Genomic DNA, 22792 nt, shown 5'->3' on the forward strand with positions numbered 1-22792 from the left:
CAACAATACTGGACACAAAGGCGCCATTCTCTCGGTCCATCAGGCCTGATTCTGTGCATTCAGCAATTACCGCCTGGACCATAGACTAATGCAAAGACCATAAGGCTTAACCAGAGCCAAAATGGAACCTTACTAATGGCTTCCATTGTCCTGTTTCCGTAATAACAATGGTAACCACACAGACAATAGAAGTGTGTCAGCGAATCCTTCAGCCTAGTGTTTTTTGGGTGTTGACCTACTTTAGCTAACACCAGGCCTGTGTGTATGCCTGTATGTTGTTTAAACGGACTCAATTTACAAGTAAGTTATTTTGATTGGAGTGTCAATGACGTGAAATGGACTGGTGTCTTGACCTTGCCGATTGACCAGATCGTTAGCCGGCTGGCTGCTTTCATAAAATGCAACGCAGACTGCTTTCAACTCGAGAGGATCCAGCGGATTGAAGGGGGCAGCAAAAACAGATGAAAGGATGGCACGAGTACAAGCAGGTGTGCTTCTCACAAAGGCTGGTTCGCACTGGGATGTGTGTTCACATGGGTAAACAAACACACAGACAATCAGCGGTAAACCCACTTGTGTCTGCAGCCATTTAATTTTCTCCCACACAGATAGACACTGTGAGGCCTCTATGCTCAATAGGTAGAGCTCATACCCGCACAGAACCACCAGAGAGACCATTGTCACCCCACTGACTCTCTATTATACTCACACACACACAAGCAAAACTAATGACTTCAATACTTCAGGCACAAATAGAAGCGGCAGTCCTTGCAGCAAACAATTCTCAGTTCAGCAGGCATCCGAGAGGAAGAGAGGGAGGATGGGAAAGTGTGAGAGGAGTGGAAAAAAACAGAGAGAGAATTGGTGTTTTCATCCTGTCTTGAAAATAATGGCACACCTGGGGAAGGCATTGCAACAAGGAGAGCATCTTTGTTTACTGTCAAGATAATCTGCAGAGCCCTGTCATTACCACTGATGTTATACAAACGCTAGCGTGAGTCAGCTTAGTCCGCCGTCCACAATCACAATGCAGAGTGGTAACGAGCTAACAGTAGCCGAGATGTAGCAGTTGGCCTTTTAGCTTCTAATAGAATAGAAGTGAGTGGGCGTGGCAAAAAGAGCAGGATGGATGCTGCAAATGACTAAAGGAGTGAATCACTGCAGTGAAGATTGCTTTTTAAGAGAGCTGTGTTCATTAGTGGAGCTGCACAGTGATGTACGGCGGTGCAGGACGATTGTAGGAAATCGGGAAGATGGACATTAAAGCCTTTGTAGTGGAGGAAAGTTTTCCCGTAGGCCACAGATGTATAATTGGCTTACCTTTTTAATTTGGTGTTCAGTCAACAAGACTGGAGATTGTGGCAGCTGAACTGAGATCAGGGGGCTGCAGGGAGTCTTACTTGCTTTTCAAGACAGAGAATATTCTGCAGATTGAGGGGGAGGAAATGAAACCCAGCTTCAAATTCATTCATTCAACACAGGAATTGAGCCTGGTTTGACATCAGTCAAAGATGTACAGGTCTCTTTCTTGACAAGACTATTTTTAAGTTATTCATGTTTTTGAGACCTTTGAACATGAAACGTCATTCTTGACCTTGGAATTGGTAGTTTGACAAAATAATATTAAAATAAAGTCCAGCTTTCAACCGCATCTCACAGTCTTCACAAGCAGATGGCGTTTTCTCAGTTAAAGTTATGGTTGTTAAAGATTTGTTTAATCTTTAATGGTATTAACAAAAATACTAAACAGACTGACATTTTCAAAAATAAGCAGGGGAGACACACAGAAATACTAACTCAAAAGTTTTAAATTTAACTAGTCAAATAATTACAGATTGGCCATTTGAAGTAGTGATAATGATCTACAGTTTTCATGACTGACTACAACTACCATAATAATTAACTGCACAAAATTCTCTACTTGGCTTTTTTTTTTGGCAATACAGGCCTGCTGGTATGATATTTTGCACAGAAAGAAAAGTAATAAACAAGGGTAAAACAGGTGACAAAATGATATCAACTCAAGGTCCACTTATTTGCTTGTTTTCCAGTTTTCGACCGTTTCACACAGTCTTCATCAGCAGATCGAGTTTGCTCATTTGTCATGCAACTAACCCTGACCTCTAGGACCTCTCAAAGTCGAGCTTGAGTAAGTAAGTGGACCTTTAATTGAGATTGTTTTTAACCTTAACAATGCACCGAATCCTGCACTGAAACCAGTAACATCACCTGGACAACACAACATCTACACCGCCTGAAGTACAGTTAGTACCACAGTTACAGCTACAATTATTGCTACTAAAAATAACAGGCTTAATTAAAAATCATAGCAATAACTTGAAGGTTCAATTAACAAAAGTGAAATCATAGCAGTCTGCAGGAACATGTGACATTTAAATTTAGCAGAGTGACTTAGGGGAAGAGCGAGGAAGACAGTGTGCCATTACAGTAAGAGCCACTTTTTCTGGAATGAGACACTGCTGAGAGAGAGCACAAAAAAAAAATTACTAACAGAGGAAATGGTACAGTGCAGCTGAGTCAGGATCAGAATCTGAACATGTCTTCACTGCCGCTGTAAACTGCTGGTGTCAGAATATAAGAGAAAGTTGAAATGAAAGGAAGGAAGGAAGTGAAGAAAGAGAACAGCTGAATATGCCTTGATAGTGGAATAGAGAGTTCAGCTGAACAAGGCTTTAATGTCCCTGAGGTACAATGACTGTGCAGCTTTTACACTTACAGACAAAGAATCTAAAAGTACATAAAACCAAAACACAGACCATTACTACTACTGCTGAAATACTATGTGCACTAAAATTCCTAATACTATTAAAACTACTAGTCATTATTCTACCACTAGCGTTGTTGCTGCTGCTACTAGTATTAGTATATTTACTATTAATGATAAGACTTTAAGATAAGAGTTTGATTTGTTGTGATTATATTGTGTTTGGTGTGGGAGCAATATTGTCTTAATGGATGGGGATTATTGCTTTTAAAGGGGCAGTCCACCTATTTTCCATGTCAAAGTAAATTAACTAGTCGTGGCTAGTAGTCAACCTGTAAAAACAGTTGTATAATGCCTTCTGTGGCTATGGAGGAGCTTTGTCAAGTCTGAGAAAATTACTCAGATGACATCACTCGGGTATCTCAGGTTGGACTTGGACACTACAAATTTTTAATAAAAAGCCTGTGTTATAAACTAGGAGCCAAGAGCTTTAAAAGATGTTAGCATTTATCAGGCAGCCAGAGTCTTAATGAAAGATGCTATGGAGTACCATTATAGGAATTGTAGGATCCATGTTTTTTGGAGCACGTTTGTCACTTATACTTTGTATATGTATAAAATGTGCATTATTTGCTTTCAATAAAAAGCAGTGGTTTTTGTGACAAATAGAGGTATAAATGGATGAACAGATCATGGGCAAGAATCAAAGCTTAGTCATCATGGCAAGGCAAGTGGAGCTTAATTATATAACAGATTTTATACACAAACACAAGTGCTTTACATAACACGTTAAATATTAAAATGAGAAATACAACATACTGTAAGTAGAAAAGGTTTCAGTCGTAGTCATCTGGACGCTGTTTTCAGAATCAAGACGTTTCGGCTCCCATCCGGAAGTCCTGAGTCCCATCCTGCCTGAGTATCTGTTAATAACTAGTTTCACCTGAAACTGGAGCCAGTTTCAGGTGAAACTAGCTATTAACAGATACTCAGGCAGATTCCTTCCTGAGGGCAGAGCTTATGTAACACAGAGTAGCTTAAATTCCTAGTTCCCGTCCCATTTTTTCACAGTTGAGAATGACTTCCGGATGGGAGCCGAAACGTCTTAATTCTGAAAACAGTGTCCAGATGACTACGACTGAAACCTTTTCTACGGTGGAACACTCCTGGACGAATGAGGGACTACACCGTCCAACATACTGTAAGACATTTAAAACACAAATAAAAGGATGATTTTAAAAGAAAATAAAAAGATAAAAACCAAAATAAACAGCAGGTAGTTCACAATGTAAGCTCATGTTGGATAATGAAGATTGCTTTAGATTCAGTCAAAGACAATGGAGAACATGGACATTTTTAACCTGGTTTTAAGACTGGAGTAAGTCTCATATCACCCTTTTAAACACATTCTGTATGTTCAGAATATCTTCATTCAGTGAAATTCACTGGGCTGCTGCTCACAGCTGCTCGGGCCTCTGGAGAGGTAGCAATAGATGGGGATGGATAGATGGGAAGAGACGGTGAAATGTACCGTGGAACACTTGTCTCCACCTTCAGTGCAGAGAGCGAACAGGGGGGAACAAGAGAAAGACCTCACGGACCGCTACAGAGCTGAATTATAGATGAGGTCGGAGGAATGGAGGCAATCCACCGGCTTTTCCCATCCTCCCATCTCAACCCACACACACTAAATCACACCTACTTCACCTAAACAATATTCCTTACACGCATCAAGTCTCTCAAAGGCAGCACACATTCACACTGCAGCTCCAGCACTCCACTTCCCAAAATTCATGTACACCTAAACCCCGGTTCTATCTTAACATACACATAGTTTCACACTTAAACGTGCACACACATACTTTCTGAGGCCCTCACTGTGCCTGCATTATTGAAACCCACTTATCACGCTGGCTTTCTCCTGACATCTGACTCACCAAACCAGTGACCCATAAGCCCAGAGAAGAAGAGCTGAATTCCCTGATTCTGCTGCAAAAGAGACAAGAGAAGAATATACTCTGATATTAGCATTAGTGCGGGACAAGACAGGAAGAGCTAGTCTCTGGTGCTGCAGTTGGAAAGAAAAGAAAGGAGGAACAACTTTCATGTCCTGCTGCTGGAGGAATGTGAGAAGAAGAGCTAGTATTCAAATCTACTAAATCTAATCATGTTTGAGTCTTTAAAAGCAATAAAATGTCAAAATAAAGTCACTCATACTAAAATCACTTGATTTTTGACATTAGACATTTATGTTCACTTTTGTTGCACAGTGCAACTACAACAGGAAAGAAGGAGTTAATCAAATCCCCAGTTATATGATGCCCCCAGGCCCAGAAAGACTATGTGGCATCCATCGAAAAGCAACAGCAACAACAAAAACAACTTATCACAATTTGAACCACAACAATGGGTCCAATGTAGCTTAAAAGCCACAAATCAAGCATATGGCAGTCGGTTAAGTGGGTCCAGGGGAAGACACTAATGTACTGGCATAATGGGCATGAAAGTAGGAAGTGAGAGAAACTTTTATTAAGCATATGCACTAAGTGAATAGCTTAATTTGCATGAATGGCTATATTTGCATATTTGAACACTGTATCCTGTGTAAATACACTCATGGGAGCTAGTCACAGCTTCAAAATAAAATATGCTCAAAAATGCTAAAACGCATACTAAAATCAAGTTTTGGTTGTGATATTTATGGATGCTTTTATCTAACAAATCCATTACAACAGACAATTGTTTAGTTTTTGCTAGTTTGTGTGGTGGCCAAAGTCACAACAACATCGCTGGTGAGACCAGCAGATGCTTAAGATGTTGAGGTTCTCTTTGGGACGAGGACGGACAGGATCAGGAATGAGTACATCAGAGGGACAGCTCATGTTAGATGTTTCGGAGATAAAGTCAGAGAGGCCAGATTGAGGTGGTTTGGACATGTTCAGAGGAGAGACTGTGAATATATTGGTAGAAGGATGCTGAGGTTGGAGCTGCCAGGTAGGAGGTCTAGAGGAAGACCAAAGAGGAGATTTATGGATGTAGTGAGAGACAACATGAAGTTAACTGGTGTGAGTGAAGAGGATGCAGAGGACAGGGTTAGATGGAGGCACATGATTCGCTGTGGCGACCCCTGAAAGGGAACAGCCGAATGGAAAAGAAGAAGTGTGGTGGCCAAAGTGTAAGCTTTCAGTCATGTGATGTACTCAGGCCTAGAAAGGCTTTGTGGCTTTCAAAAAAGCCACATAGCCAAAAAAGCAACAGCTCAAAGCAGTGCATATATTCAAAAAGAGCGTTACACAATTTTAACCAATACAGTAGGTCAAATATGACTTGAAAGCCACAAATGAAGCATAGCAGTTGGCCAGACAGATCCAGAAAAATACTCTAATAAACATGCATTATATACAGCATACTGCTGCTCTGGGTGAACAGCTTACATTGACATGAATAGGTGGCCATTTTTGGATACCTTATCCTGTGCTACATGCATCCATGGGAGCTACAGTAGTCCCTGTTAACTGTTTGTGAAGTTATCAATTTTGAAATTACCAGTATATTTCCAGACTCGCAGTTTGATTAACATCTGTCAGTGTACCCCTTGAATCATTTCCTGTTGGCAAAGTGTGAAAGACTTTGACATCCATTTCTTGTTTTCTGCCATATTAGGGCAGTGTTTGTTAACTTTGATAGGCCAGTTCTATTTGTCCTGCTTTAGCCAACTTTAGCTTAACTTTGGTTGGAAGGAAAAGAGAGTGAAAGGAAAGGAAAACTGTTGTTACTAGATACATTTAGAAGAGGAAATGTTTATATATACAGTCCTGCCTCCTGAAGGGACAAAATAATTAAGAGAGCACCAGTGATAGAATGACATTTTTGTCAAGTCAAGTCAATTTTATTTATTTAGCCCAGTATCACAAATCACACATTTGACTCAAGGGGCTTTACAATCTGTACAGCATACGACACCCTCTATCCTTAGTCCCTCGATTTGGATAAGGAAAAACGAATGTCACAGGAGGAACAGCAGAAGAGCCAGCAAAATGTACAGTGCAGGCTGAAAAGTATTTTTGGTTGATTAATGTAAATATAACAGTAGAATGACACACAGAGTATGACTGAAAATGTCAGATGAGTTTCCTAAATAACCCAGCAAAGTGTGTGTTCACTCATTTGGCACGTTTGGGGAAGTACAGGCGAAATGTAAATGAGGAAGTGCAGTAAATCTACTCAGACTGAGTGGTGAAGTGCTGGTGACTGCCTGGGTGAAGTTTCATCTTCACACAATCTTTCCATTGAAACACGCTTGTTTGCTAATGGAGGAACCACCTATAAGAAAGTTAGCTGAGCAGAGATTAAGAGCAGAAACTGCGGTCAGCAGTGCATGGTGAGAGATTTACTCTTAGACTCTGGCAGTGAAGGGATCAGGCCAATAAAACTTAATGGCTGAAGCGTTTCATGCTGAAACTCATCCATCTTGGGAGGAAGTTGCTGCCTGATGCTCAAGATTCAATATAAAAAAGTAATTTTTTTCACTTTCAATTTCATGCTACTGCTTGTTTATTAGTTGCACTTTTAAAATGGATTTTGGGACAAAACCCTCCAAGAAAACAAACAAAGTCTGTATGGAAGTGTTAATGGGATTTTAGGTTTTAGCCCATGTTAAATGAAATACAGTACTTACGGCTGCAGCTGATGATTATCTTGATTATGGATTAGTCAATTATTTCTTTTATTTCCTAATTTCTTTTTTGTCTTTAAGAAGTCAAAAATAATGACAAAAGCCACCAAATGTATTATTTTGACTCATCAATGATCAAAAAACCCAAGGTCTCATTAAGAAGTGCCAACTGAAAAACCATGTTTAGTGATTGATAAATTAAGACTGAGGAATACTGGTATTTGTGTGACTGGCTAAGGATAAATACATGCTGAGGTGGTTCCACAATGGCCACTACTTTATGGATCCATGTATTGCTTGGCAACAAATTTTCCATTTATTAGATTTTATCTGTGTTGTGTCCTGAGATCAGGTGGAGATGGACATTAAAGCATAAATTTCATTGTGGCCTCATCTGCCTCAACCCGACTCATATACTGTTGGTTTTCGATTACAGAGCATGCTATTCTGTTTCTGACCTTCAGCATGTAAAGGGATATGAGATTATGGGCTGTGGGTGTGAATGTGAATGTATACGCCCCTTTTGTGCCCATGTCATCCCTCATGCTGCCACATGATGCTAATATTTTTTTAATGTCTTTTTTTGACAGTAAAACTCATTAAGACAATGGATTTTTACTTCAAATATCCCCCAGAATTTCCCTACCTTTGTGTGAAAATTAGTTCATGTCTTGCTCTGTCCCTTGCAAACAAAAGGTGGCCTGGTAAAGACAATCTGGAGAAGTGCAAGGACATGATTTATAAGTTTGTGGCTCATTTTAAGTTGGAGTGATCTTGTAGCACACAGTGCAATTAAGAGTTTGTTTGTTTTTTGTTTCAGGGCCTTAACTAGGACACTTTGATTGGGCCAAACTTGTGATTGTCTGGTTGGAAGTTGGTCTCACTAAGTGCTGTACCCAAGGTGCTTTGTTTTGTTTCCCCCCCTGGGTGCTTGTTAGGTGAGGTCAACAGACTGGTCAAAGACAGCGGGTGGTGCTGAATAAGCCGAGAGATGCTTTGTAGTTCAGATGAGATGATACCAAAGCCTTTCCCATGTGGAAAGATGTTTTCTTTGTGCTGAAAGAGAACAAATGGGGATTCAGATGAGGCAGCTCACTTCTCATAGAGCATCGTCACACACACACACAAACACACACTGAGCACAGCTTTACTGCCTTGAGTTCTTATAAAACAAAGGTCTTTAAGCACTTTGGAGAGGTAGTGCATCATTTGTCATTCCAACTATGAAACAGTTTAGCTGATGTGGCAACATTTTTAAATCCACAAACCACCAAGTGTGAGATTGTGTGTGTTGAAGTGTGTGTGTATGTGTGTGTGTATGGGTATGTGTGTATATCTGCACAACTCACCAAAACCGTCTTTGTTAGTCTTTCCACTGTTCCAACAATCACTAACTCTGGTTTGGTTGAAATAAAACCTTAATTCACCAAAATATTCTGGCTCTACTCCCCAGCCAGGAGCCGTGAAACGGTCCTGTCTAGATGGTAACCCTGGATTTGCAGAAACTCTTGCAAGATTTAGGTTTAGGCAACAAATCTACTTGGTAAGGTTTAGGAATGCGCACAATGAAAAAACGATGCATACAAATCTCGCGAGAGTTTCCGCAAATCCATCGTTACCATCTAGACAGGACCCCACAAAACATGCTGCAATGGCTGCTGTGGACAAATGCGCCCATCAAAGTAAGTCCACTTAAAGTGCTTGTTTTTGCCACTGACAAGCTCAGATTGTTATTTTAGGTGTCTGACAAAATTATGGAAAGGATCGCTAAAAAGCTAGACCTTTTTGTTGAACATTAAGATCCTTTTTGTTTAACCAGAAACAGCCATTTTATCACTCTCTCCCGCCACCAGACTCCATTGAAAAAAATAATCATTTTACCTCGCAGACTATCATTAAACTCACTTCATTCAAACAAAATAAAACTCACCAAAAACCATCTTTGTTAGTCTTTCCACAGTTTCAACAATCACCAACTCTGGTTTGGTCAAAATAAATCCTTAATTAACCACGTTAGATGAGAAAAAAAACAGCTCTCCACACAGACGAACAGTTTCACACAAGAGATTTGCATGCACTAACACGCACGCACGGTGGGTGTGGCTGTGTAAACAAACCACTGAGAGGCTGTGATAACAACACAGGCAGAGGGAGTGTGACATCATCCTCTGCTCAGGATGCCATTACTCCACTATATCCTTATATAGCAAATAGTTGTTTGCTGCTATATTAATGTTCAGAATCTCATTTACAGAACCTTTGATGAATGAATATACTACACTTTACAATGCTAAACTGGTCATATAATGTGAAACAGTGTACCTGGCAACCAAGCTAGCTAGCCGGTATGCTAATAACATGTTGATTTTTTATAGTGTGCTGAGTCTGAGCCAACTGTGGCGAGCCAACTGTATGACTGTTCCTATCCAAACAATGGATGGCAGCACAGAAATAGACACAGGCCTCCCGCCCATCACTCCTCCACCCAACACGACCCAACACAGAGTCAAAGGCTTGCTTAACTAGCTGGTTTCAGTGGTGTCTGGCTGAGCTCAGTTACATCAAGTTACATCTGTAACACCAAATATAGAAAACTATATAGTACCGAAACTTAGCACCAAATGTTTACTTAATCACCATCTATGAGTTATGGTTTTGTAACTTTGAAATTTAGCAAATCCCCATATTTATTTTAGAAGGTGCTGTTTTTTCCTAAATGATTTTCACCCAAATTTTACGCCCCCAAAACTTTCCTAGTACAAGAGAAGACTGATCACAGTAATTTACGGTAAATGAGGTCCTTATTTGACATTGACAGCTCAGCTTGGATTTGTACTAAGCAAGTAAAAAGAAAATTAACTACAGAATAAAGTAACTATACAGAGTGTTTGCACTACAAATTTTTGTTTTAATTTTAAAGATTTTGGTATTGTTTTGTTTTTTTAATACATGATACATGCACTGATATGTTGTTTTTTTTGAAAATTAAAAGCTTTAAAAAACTATACATAATGATGCAATTTGCCCCTTGTTAAGCAACGGCCCTCCCACCCCATCACACTATAGCCATGACAACAGACAGACTCCTCTTCCTTTGTCTGCCCCAAATTCTAAAACCAACCTGTTAAATTGGTTTAACAGGTTAGCAATGGCAGTGCACACGTACACACAGTCGGACTGATGAAATTAGGAGCAGTTATCTTGGAGAACTCCTGTTGTGTTGTTGTTTGGGAGGAGAGGAGGGGTGTGAAATCTACAAGTAAGACCATACTGACAAGAAAGAGTGTTGTAAGGGAGAGGAGCTATCTCTCAGCTCTCCGCCTCCTCTGAAATCAGCCTGTCCTCAAATATAAGCTTTCAGTTGTATAAACACAGGAACTCAAGCCGGCCTGAATTCAAACACACAAAAAGTAGATTTCTGAAAATTTCTTCTTCCCTCAATTCACTGCATTTCAGACCTGAACACATGCCCAGTTTTGAATGTCTGGCTTATCGCCGGAGAGACAGGGGTGGGGTGTTGCCCTGACAGATTTGAAACAGCTTTTACCAGTTTGTCCCAAAGTGCTTTTTACAGCAGAAAGGAATGTAAATTTAGGTTAAATCGAAGATAGAAAGGAGAGGTGTTTTTTATCTCTCTCTCTCTCTCTCTCTCTCTCTCTCTCTCTCTCTCTATATATATATATATATATATATATATATATATATATATAGTTAGAAATGGTGCCACGGATTTGTGTCTGTGTGTCTGTGTGTCCTGGTGCTGTCATGGTTTGAGGGTCTGTTTGGTTATTTCCTGTTTTATTTTGAAATATCATTATCATAATATCAATATTCCTGTCATTGTTTGCTTTTCCCGCCAGTTTGGATTGTTTTATCAAGTGCTTTGTTGGCGGCTGCCGTTTTGTTTCCTGTTGTTTGGACTATTATCTGCCTGCCTGTTACTGGTGACTATCTTGCTGCCTGTTTTACCTATTGCTGCCGGCCTACTTACCCCGTTTCCTGCGTTCCGACATTTGGTGACATTCTTAGGTTGGCAGGCAGGCCGGTAGGTAGACCAGCAGCAACAAGTAAGACAGCAGCATATCAGTCCATGTTCCAAATTTGAGGGGCTTCCAGGTTTAACTCAGCAAAAGTTATCCGGATAATTCAGTAATCCTGCTTCTTGGAAGAGGGTCAGCAGGCAGGACCTTTTTGTTTAGACATTCATGGGATTATTATTATTATTCATTATATTATTTGCTTCAACAAATTAGTCATTGTCAATGTGTTGATTACAACACACAAAATAAAAACAAATTTAAGTTCTCTTTTAATTTATTGATTCTATGACATTTCTGCTGAACAGATGAAATCACATTAACTTGGCACTCCACTGATTTTATACATTAAGTTAAGTCATACAGTTCAGTCTCGGGGCGTACTACTCAGATTGTGAAAACCAATGTATAATGTCGTATTTGCATTTGGGAGATTTCTCTCTGTGTTCATTGTTTCATGTTCATTCAAATATTGTGTGGCTCAAGGGGCTGTCTGTGTCAAGCTTGCTCAGATTTGTTAAAACACATCACACGAGCAGAGCCAAAACACCAAATTTAAATGACATGAGTGTCTTAGGACATCTATATACAGTATTTGAATGTGGTGCTAGAGCACAGCAATATTTTTGCCACACCCCGGATTCCAAATAAAAATAAAAATTATTTTTTATATATATATATATATATATATATATATATATATATATATATATATATATAATAATCATGCTGTATGTGACCCGAGACCCTCGACTCTCGATTAGTGTCAATGCCAGATGATAAGCAGAAGTAACTAAATAGAACAATAATACAGCTATATGAAATGCAAGCTTTAACTCAGACATTCATCTCAAAAGTGAATCCCTCTCTCTCCTGAAGCTGTCCATGGTTCTGACAGTTTTTTTATGAGCGATGTATCTGCTCCAAAACACAAATCTGCACTTTAAACATTTATATGTTGTTGTTTTTGTCTATATGTACGCTGAACTTTTAGACATAAATGACAACGTTAACCTATAGGAGGTGTTAAAAGATTGTGGCTTTGTGCCATTTGCTTTTTTTCACAGTATTCGTAGAAAAAAAATGTTAAAAAAAAACATTTTGGTGAAGAAGAAAGAAAACCCCTTTTGCTTCCCCCTCTGTCACTGTTTCTTTCAATTTCTCTGTGTATTGGTGGAGAAAGATGAGTCTTTTATTCACCCCTCGCTTCCGCCTCTTTGTCTTTTATGGCAAACTGTGTGGGAGACAGAGAAGAGTGGAGTGAAGGAGGGAGTGAATGTGAAGGGGAATTGAAGATGACAGATAATAGTGGGGAACTGAAAGAGTTGCATAGAGAATGTGGCAGTGGGAGATGAGGTGGCGCAGTGCTTCAGTAATACACCAAACACCACCAGCTTCCACCTCATCTTTTCTTTTCCTTTCACTTCTTCTTTTCTGCCTTCTACTCTCATCACATCCTCTCTTATCCTCTCCTCTCTTTTCATCCATGAATGATTGTGTTCATATCAACTGTGGTATTATGTATGCTCCATTTATATTTTGAAAATGAAGTATAGCATCTCAATGAAGAGATGGAGTAGTTACATAACATAACACATCTCTATCGGTATATGGTTGCATATTTCTGCCAGAACTGCAGTATTAGGGCTTGTTGACTGAAGACATGTGGAGCGTGGGACAGATTTCCTTCTCACAACATGACCTGAAAAGAGCATCAGCATCTCATTTAGGACCGCTTACATTTTCTTTTTATCCTAAGACCTCTTCAAATTTTTTGGAAAAAAACTAAATTTGGGGGAAAGGTGGCACTGAAGATAACCATTAATTGATAACCGATAACCGTGGTCTGTGGTTGATGAAGTAATATTTGTTTTAGTGATAGATTTCAACCTAAGCTACCCAAACCTTTAATGTCAAGGTCCACGCTCTTATGATGCCAATTTTATTACAGCAGATATATGCAAATGCTTGCTCATGGTGGGATTTGTTGGGTCTCTGTAAATAATATTATAAAGAGTACGGTCTACACCTGCTCTATAGGAATAGTGCAATGAGATAACTTCTGTTATGAATTGGCGCTATATAAATAAAATTAAATTGAATATAACTCATTACCTTTGTGAGTGAGTTTGGTCCTGTTTGCTTGTTTGTCTGTTAGTTGTGAGGATATCTCTTAAACTTGTTGTCATGTCAATTACATTTTGTGAAAGATTAGGCATCATAGGCTAAGGAACAAAGGATTTGCATTTGGTTAAGATTGGGGTCTAGGTGCAGAATTTTGAATATTTTTGCTCATAAACTTATGCAATTACTTGAGTTACTGTTGTAGAAATTAGTGAATGATGAACTTCAGGAAATGACTTAAACACAAATGACACTTCCCTTGGACTGTTTGACTTGGACTGACTTGATATCCTCCTGAAGATTAAAAATTATGTCGTAAAAAAATGGGCAACAAAACAATTCTTCATTTTACTGACACCAGATTGAATCAATCTGACAGGAGGAAAATGTGCAGTGCAGACCAGCAGACAGACAAATAATTACTTGTTTGAAACACAAAGTTTAGGACTTGATTTGGTCTTGACTTGGGACTTACCTGACTTTATGTCGTAGCCAAGACTTAAGACTTACTTGTGACTTGAAGATTCATGTGCAGACTGATGTGATTACACTCTGGTTAAGATCTTAATGTACTTGTGTTAAGCTGTTAACATGAATCTTTTGAGCCTATCGTTTAGGCTCACAACATTGTGTTAATGCAGCACATGAATGTAAAATGTTTCATCCTCACTGAGGACTCTCAGTCTCCTTCCTCTCTTCTCATCTCTGCCCTCACTTTCTCTCCTCTAGGCTCCCACTCATGCCTCATTCATTCCTCTCCTCTCTCCACTGGACCACAACTCTCCATACCACAACCTCCCATCCTCTCCTCCTCTTCATCTTTGTCCTCCCCCCGTCTTCAACTGGATCTCACTCCTCCCCTGCCCTTTTTCACACTTGTCTTCCCTTTTCACCTTTCATTTCATATCCAATAGTCAAGACCCTCAGGTGGGCTGTGCTGAACAAGCTACTTCAGATTCATGCAAGGCATTGCTGGGAGGTCACTGGCAGAGTTGGCTCTTTTTTCCCCCATACCTCAGTGTGTTTTTTTTTATTCCCCTGCACATTGCATGGTTAATGTCTTCAGATGTCTAACAATTTTTGTAGATGGTTTAGAGTGCAAGGATAAATCTTGCTGCGTAAGCATTGAGTGTACCCGTTCCTTGACTGTACTGCCTGTGCCCAGCTAAAAAGGAAATCCCACTCTAAAGCCAAGACAATCACTCACATTCAGATGCTTTGAGTCCACTTGTATGCTCTATTTAAGTCATTTTCTTATTGTAACAGAGTGAAAATGTAGGTGAAATGCATCATGTGTACAAACAGGACTAGATTGGGATTATCTGTAATTGGTCTGTGTTACCTTGTATTTTTGAACATTATGATCATCCCTTAATAAGGAATACATTTTATGACTTTTTTCTCACCTGTTTCCCTCTCTCTCATCTCATGTCCTCCATGAGAAGTTGAAAGTCAGTATGAGTAATGATGCAATGACACTCTTTTCCACATATATTTCCCTCTTTTCTTCTCTCCTGTATCTTCCTTAATATAAAGCTACAGGATGGAAATCAAATCAAATCATTTAATCAACACGATCATCAATGTAAATTACACTGACACTGACACAAACAGGCCTTTGATTCTCAGCGTGGCCAATTATGCTCGTAGGAACACATTTTTCAGTGTTTTAGATTGAGCATTTATTGTGAGTCATGTTTCTATCCATGTGATGAACGTAAGTGCAATATTCACTCTTGTTTTAGCCCTGTTTTGGTCTCCACCAACTAATGAGGGAAATATTGTTCACCAATTAGCTGCTAACGTGTGCCATTTGGTGCTGGGCAGGTTCCATAGAGTGGGTATATCAGAACTTTTTAATCTGAAAACACTTACCTGCGTCCGGAAATCACGCTGATGAGAGTGGTGGGAGTGAACCGAAATAGTGAAGTTGCAGGCTGTAAAACCAAAACAATGACATTACAGATGCAAAAAAGCACAGTAGAGCTGAGGGGAACTCTGTTATTCATTTACAAAGAAAAAGAGCCTATAGATCCCCAAGGTCTTTTGCATCTAAAAATCAATTAAAATCTTCATTGTCTTTTTTTCCCTTTTTAACAAGTATTTTTACGCCTCTTCAGCTACTTTCTTGTAATTAGAGGAGAGAGTCAGACTGAGTGGAAAAACTGTGAATGTTGTTGGACTGGTTGGTTCTAGCTTGAGGGGTAAAATGCAGGTTCATGGCTACATGCACTTGAGGCTAATACCTTCCTCCTGTTATTTGGACTATTGCTCTTACCAAAGCCAAGGGGTGGTGATTGATTTTTTTTGTCCTTTGTAACAACCCAGAGGCCATTACTTTTAAGTTAACTGTTGTTCGCCCACAGAGGTGCAGATGGGAATAAAGAGATTATTCCAAAACGGAAATTGTTTTCTGATGTTATTAGTCGGACTCATGTTTCTTAATTTCTCTCTGTCCCCACCTGCCCCCTCCTTTTTCTCTTTCCAGGATGAAAATGCGGCGGCACAGGGTGTTCTTGCTGTGCACGGTGGGCCTGTGCGTCATCTCCTTCCTCCACTACTACAAGGCCCTCCACTACGTTTCCCTGCTGCGTGAGCTGTCCGCCCCGTACCCCAACATCAAGTCTTTCATCATGGTCACCGGCTTCTTCTGGAGGGAGAAGGGTGTGGCCACCACCCCGCTCAGCCCAGCCTCCCCTGAAGAGGCCCCTCCCCTACCCATTCTCCGTCAATCGGACACCAAAGCTAGAGCTGTGGCGGGTGCTGTAGGAGGAGGAGGAGGGGGAGGAGGAGTGGGTCTGGGTATTGGGGGGGTGATGGTTCGAGGTGCTGGAATTGTTGGCAGCACAGGGCTGGAGGTGAGGTTGAGGGAGGAGCCGGCGCCCCCTCACCCTTGGGAGAAACCAGAGGAGAGCCAGCGGGGAGACACTCCGAATGAGGTGAGATGAGTAAACCTTTACTATAACATTATGTATATTGAGTGACCAGAAAAAGTGAAATCCACACAACAGTCCTGCAATAAATACTACTAAACACATTTTTGTTGAGACTGACTTCTTTAGTTGTTAGTATGTTGACTAATATGGTACCATTCACATTGTGATTTTTGTAATAAATGTAATAAAATAGTATTTTTCATTGCATATACAGTGGAAAATATTATACACACCTTACATCACGTTATTTGAATGAATTTACTCTTTAGGATGATAAACTTTAGATTGACAAAATATTACCATCCAACACATCAAATGATATAATGTCAACATCACCTAAAAATATTATAATATATACCAACAAAATTAGTTTTGCATTGGGATGATTCTAAAAACTAATTAATATTATGATAAAATGCGCAAGTGGACGGTGGGTTGAAGCTGCTCTGTGCTCATGTCAAGATACTGTGATTTAGTGGTGGCAAAATAAGTGATGCCAGAACTTGCAAAAGAAAAAGATTGATATGTCATACTAACTTGTGTAAATTCTTCATTAACACCCTGGGGGATCAGCGTAAATGCTATTACAGAGTGGTAAAAACAATATGTATACAGTATGCATTTACCGTCTACTATATCCTTTTTTAGGTTTTGTGCCAATCATGCAAGTTGTTCATCTCCTTTCCATTATACTGTGTCTTTTGTTATTTGTGCACTGTCACTGTGCATATCCAGGATACTTTTCCTCCTGTCAGAAGAATCCATTTGCTGCTCATAAAACCTCTGAAGTATGAAGAACAAGTTAGATAAATCATTACAGTAAACATGAAGTTCAGTTTTCTTGTGTCAAACATTGTTGTTTTTTTAGTTATTTCATTGTGGACAAGATATTAATATCCACACACAGATAATATTGTGCCTAGGATGTACAGAATATCTCCAGTCACTCGAGTCCTGCTTGTTTACTGTTCTTTCATCTGCCACACAGGAAGAAAATCATCCTTCAGAAATATGTCACTTCATGAATTTTGGGATATGTGTCATTTTATTAAAGGAATCTTTATTTGTTGGGAAAACACCCGTTTTGATGAAACAAAGTAGGTAAAAACAACAAAAACATAGTTTCATAAGTATACATTTTAGAATGACAGGAAAAAATCTAAACAATAAATATGACGTAATTAACAGTGTACCCTTTGAGGCAAAATATTTTCATAACCCTCTTGAGGTAATATAATATTATCTTACACATTGTTGATCGCATTTCTTCTTTCATCTTCTCCTGCTATCATCCTGTTTTATCACTGTGTTTTTATCATGCTGGCTACACCCTTTGCGTTATCACTTTACAAATAATCTTCAACAATCAGTAAGTTCCCACATCCATGTTCATGGAGCCTTTGAGACAAAGAGAACTGCTCTGTAATCACCCGTTGGAGGTCATATGGTGATGCGGTGTCTCCAATCTGTACTAAAACTGTGTTTTACAAGAAGCAATTGCATACATACTGGCGATGTAATGATAAGGTATCATTGTTCTGCTGTGATTGCAGCAGCTGCACTTTTATTGATGTGTATTTCTAAACATTAACTGTAAATTGTTTGCCCTCATTTCATTCACTCACATTTGATCTTGTTTGATGTTACTCACACGGTTACCTAGTAACCTGTTTACATTTGACCATGAGGCAAGCACAAATGTAGTTACTGCACTTTTAAAGATAATGTATAGCTAACAAGCTTACCAGTTTCTCAAAGCTCCAATATCCAATGTTGACGTCCATGGACATTCATATTCGCTTTTAGACAGTAGGTAGTATAAAAAGACAGACTTTGGCTCAGGCCATGATATAATAAATATAGGCTAAATTCTAGAGCTACAACATAGTAGGAATAATCAGAAAAAAATAGAATTTTGGTTAGTGCTTAGATTGTAGGGCGTGGGTTTCCAAAGTTTTCAGTTTCATGTACCAGAAGTACAAGTCTGCATTATTATCCTAATATAATGTTTTAATTTGATATTTCTCTTTCACTTCACCTTGTTTTAAATTCTGTTCCCTTTGACTGTTGGTTGATTTTTGTTGTTGTCTGTTGGTGTTCTTCTCACGTTTAAGACTTGTGCACACATGTTGCATTGTACACATTAAACATGTTTTAAACGTGGCGGTGGTACGGACCATCACTTGGCATCATCTTGACAACTTAAATAGAAGTTGCCTTAATCCCCTTCTCTCTTCTTTGTCTTTTTTTTTTCAGGAGAAAGCTGAAGACCACTTGAAGCCGCGGAACCCCAGCCACCAAGCCCAACCTGCTGGGCCTGACCTCCCAGAGGTCCCATTGGTGGGAAAAGAGCACCGGGCAGTGTTCCTCAAGGACCCCTTAGAAACTCTGGGAGACCTCCACACGCGCACACACCAACTTCATGATGACAAAACATCTTACTTTGTCCGAACCAAAGCTGGAGCCCTTTGCTTCAGGCAGGGGACGGAGGTGGCTACCCCAAAGGAGTACTCTGGGAAATCAGGGGGGTCTGTGGCCAATGGAGCTGGGGAAGGTGCTCGAGCTGGGCCTGCTGGGCAACGCAAACCTCTGGAGGTCCAGCAGCAGCCCTCCGTAGCTCCGAAAACCAAGGCCAGGGCCAGAGGCAACGGGAAGCGGTTGGTTAAGTGTGTGTGTCGGCCGGGATGGCACGGACCTTATTGTGGGGTTCCCACCATGGTGTATCACTCCAATCTGCCCACCAAGGAACGGCTGACGCCCAGAGAAACCCCACGGAGGGTGATCAATGCCATCAACGTTAACCACGAGTTTGACCTACTGCATGTACGCTTTCATGAGCTTGCCCAAGCCGTTGATCTGTTCCTCGTTTGTGAATCCAACTTTACTGCCTATGGAGAGAAACGGCCTCTGAGGTAAGATACCATTTTTTAGTACTAGTGTGTGTGTGTGTGTGTGTGTGTGTGTGTGGAGATTATACAAGCCATGCACTTAAGGTCAAGGTGTATTTAAGCAAGTGTGTAATCCTTTACTGAGCTGCTCTGTGGCCATCAGTAGATGACTCTTTGTGCCTGACAGTATAGTACTGTAAAATGACATCCATGCTCAGCAAACTTTAAGCTGGTTTTAAGAGGTAAAGGGACACGCAGTCATAAGAGTAGTGTATATATTATAAAACCCTGGTCATGTCATCAAGTCTTAATATAGATAAATGAGTTTAGTTGAGGTCACTTTTGTATCGTCTGTTTTCATATTCATCAGTATAAAATTCAAAAGTTGCACAAAATCCCAAGTTTTTGCCAAGTTGTGACACTGCCAGTGCATTGAGTAGTTACTGTTTACAGCTTACAGTCTTTGTTTACAGCCAACCTTCATGCTTCTTGAGTATTAGTGTGCTGAATAACAATTACAGTTAAGTTCCTTTGGCAACAACATGAAATGCCTCGGGAGCAATTTTACAGCAGATTATGACAAGCGCGACATGATTGACTCTGCGTGCGGCCTTGAGGGGAGAGATTGGTGCGTTCAATCATAGGATGTGACACTGCATGAAAGCAGCTACATTCAGTGAACAGTCTCTTTTGCTATGCATATCAACAGGTTAATTGAGTTGTTCTTCCAGTCAGTGTGGTGTATGGACATTAGATATTGAAAGGCATAATTTCTCAAACAAGGACCTTTGTTGCCTATTGTTCTTTATCTGTACTGCAACCTTTTGCCAATCTTAATGCATTCTACACAGTTTGGATGTATTTTTCTTAGTGTTCCAGGAAGCATCAGTTTCCATTCTCCTCTGTAGATTATGGAATCAATAAGCAGGCTTTTGAAACTTGCTTGAGTTGTGTAATCCACCAAGTCTCTGTTAATTTTTGTCAAAGTCACTTTATGGTTGCATGGTAATGCAGTTTAAAGGTTTTCTTGTAAAGGAATACAGTTAAGTTTACAATGTACCAAAAGGCATTGTATTTATTCTCAATGTCCATCAAATGTGTTTATTTTCATTTACTTCCTCAAAGAATGTTCAAAGCAGATTTTTTAGAATGTTTTGAGACGTGCATTTTTTACAATCTCTCCATGCTCGTGCAAGTACATGTGCGCCCTTGTGTATGTGCTAGTAAAGCATCAAAATATTGCAGATTTAAAAATTCCGCACTGCATGTCTAAGGAATGACAATCTAACCATGTCAAACTCAGCTCCAGCAAGTTTCGAGAGTCTACTAATAAATTTGTATACCATATGGAAAAGAGTGGAACCCAATGGCTTCCTGGAATGGTAGGTAAAATACATCCAAAGATCTAAACACAACAACTGGAAAATACTTATCTGTGATAAGTTGCAAAATAACAACACACAAATTCATGGTACTGTAAGTTTCTTTTGATAAAAGAATCCACTAAATGGCATTTGTGTAGCCCACCTATCCTATTATAGTCAGGGAAGGGCCCTGAGTTCTTTAATTCAGTAAACTTAATTTACAATAAAGAATACTTAATGTTGTCTTGTTTCTCTTTTACCTATATACACTTTTAATTGTCTTGAGTCCCTTTATTCAACTCTAATGAACTGTAACACCACTATTATTAGGCTATGTTAACTTAACCCTTCTACACTGTAAAAAACATTTGAGCAATTGGCATACTGCAATAAGATAAATGTATCACTTCTTCAATAAAACTATCACTAATATTTACCTCATATGCTTAAATACCTCTAGCAAAAGGAATAACCAAACATCATACTGGAATCAGTTTTTGAAATAATACATTTCTATTTTTTTTTATAAATTCAATGAAATACAATTCAGTCTCCTTGAAATTTCACTTATCTCCTTTCCCTTCAATAACTTGAGAGTTACAGCAATAATTCCCTTCAACTGGAAACGACACAATCTAATGAAAATTCAGGTTACATTCAATTCAAGTTCACACCAAACTCAGTGGGCCCACTCTCCAAGCAGACACACACACACAAGCCGGCATATATTAAAATAAAATAAAAAAACCTCTGTTAAAGGCATGATGCGACGCTTGGGAGCGGAGAGAACCAAAACCAAAAATTTGTCGCTTCAATCAAGAAGAGTTCTGAGTCCAACCTGCAGCTTTTACCAGTCTCTCGGTCTCAGGTGAAGAACAAGATTGCAAGCGGGTGTCCAAAGATGCCGTGGTCCGTCCCACATAGTCCAAAGAACATTGACTTGGTAGCTTGTAGCATTATCTGATAAACAATTAACAAAGCCAATAACGTAAGCTGGGTTAGCTATACAATGGCTAGGAGTCCATTCACTTTGCTAAAGAATGCAAACTATATACACTCAGTTGGCTAATAAGATAACATACACATGTGAACAACTGCATGACAAACTTTGAGTAGAAATACCGTATCTCCAGCTGCTCGCAGAAAATATGTAGAATGAGTATCCAAGTGAAGATTGTCGAGTAGATAATCTAAGACACACACTACATACTTGTTTGCAAAAACTTCACACACACTTTGTGTCGCAACTCAGTCAAGTGACCCAAGTTAACTCACGCTCTTCCTCTCTCTTCCCCTCTCTTCCCACACATCTCTGTGATCCAACCCACCTCAAGCAATGAATGGCCAGTATTACTCTTATTCTGGAGTACCACTTCCTCTTACTACCATGAACTCTTCAAAATGAAACAGAACATTTATAGCTATACATCTGTATTCTTTTAAACTGATTTATTACACTGTACCTTTTTAATCATGAAATAGCTTTTTAACCATATTTATAACAATAGTGTAACTAAGTCACATATAGTTACAAATATAACTTTATCTTAACATAATTTTTATTACAATGTATGGTATTTTTAACCTGGTTACATTTGTAATGTCTGTAATTTCCCCAGATTCCTGCGGCTCCTCCTCAATGGCACGTATGACTACATACGTCACAAGATCCTGTACGTGTTCCTCGACCACTTTCCAGAGGGCGGTCGGCAGGACGGCTGGATTGCTGATGACTACCTGCGTACCTTTCTGACACACAATGGCATGTCTAGGGTATTGGGCGCAAGATCAGACGATGTATTCGTCATCAATGACGCAGATGAAATCCCAGCACATGAGGGCCTCCTTTTCCTCAAGCTGTTTGATGGCTGGACAGAACCTTTTGCCATTCACATGCGCAAGGTAGAAGAGATATGTCAGCTTGTGTGTGTGGTCAGTCAAATGTTTGAAGACTGTGGGATGGGTGTGTCACGCATGAAATTGGTTTCTCTTTTTGTATTACTTAGGCAGCTTTCTTTACTCACCTTTTTAAAAAGGTTTTGA

The 22792-nt window shown here is 39.6% G+C and overlaps 1 protein-coding gene across 6 annotated transcripts in view; it reads left to right on the forward strand.

The window, feature by feature from the left end:
* Positions 1-22792, forward strand: part of mgat3b (beta-1,4-mannosyl-glycoprotein 4-beta-N-acetylglucosaminyltransferase b) — a 72438-nt gene that overhangs the window by 37584 nt on the left and 12062 nt on the right. For 2 of the 6 annotated variants that reach the window (XM_044186815.1, XM_044186834.1), the window contains 4 exons: positions 2052-2153; positions 16050-16500; positions 18754-19409; positions 22369-22651. In XM_044186815.1, the coding sequence (XP_044042750.1) occupies positions 16051-16500; positions 18754-19409; positions 22369-22651 (1389 nt within the window). In that variant the 5' untranslated portion in view covers positions 2052-2153; position 16050. Of the gene's footprint in view, positions 1-2051; positions 2154-6732; positions 7242-16049; positions 16501-18753; positions 19410-22368; positions 22652-22792 lie in introns of those variants that run through there. The other 4 variants (XM_044186824.1, XM_044186844.1, XM_044186853.1 and 1 more) reach the window with 3 other exon arrangements.

Source organism: Siniperca chuatsi, linkage group LG3 (genome assembly GCF_020085105.1).
Source record: "Siniperca chuatsi isolate FFG_IHB_CAS linkage group LG3, ASM2008510v1, whole genome shotgun sequence".
NCBI classification, from domain to species: Eukaryota; Metazoa; Chordata; class Actinopteri; order Centrarchiformes; family Sinipercidae; genus Siniperca; species Siniperca chuatsi.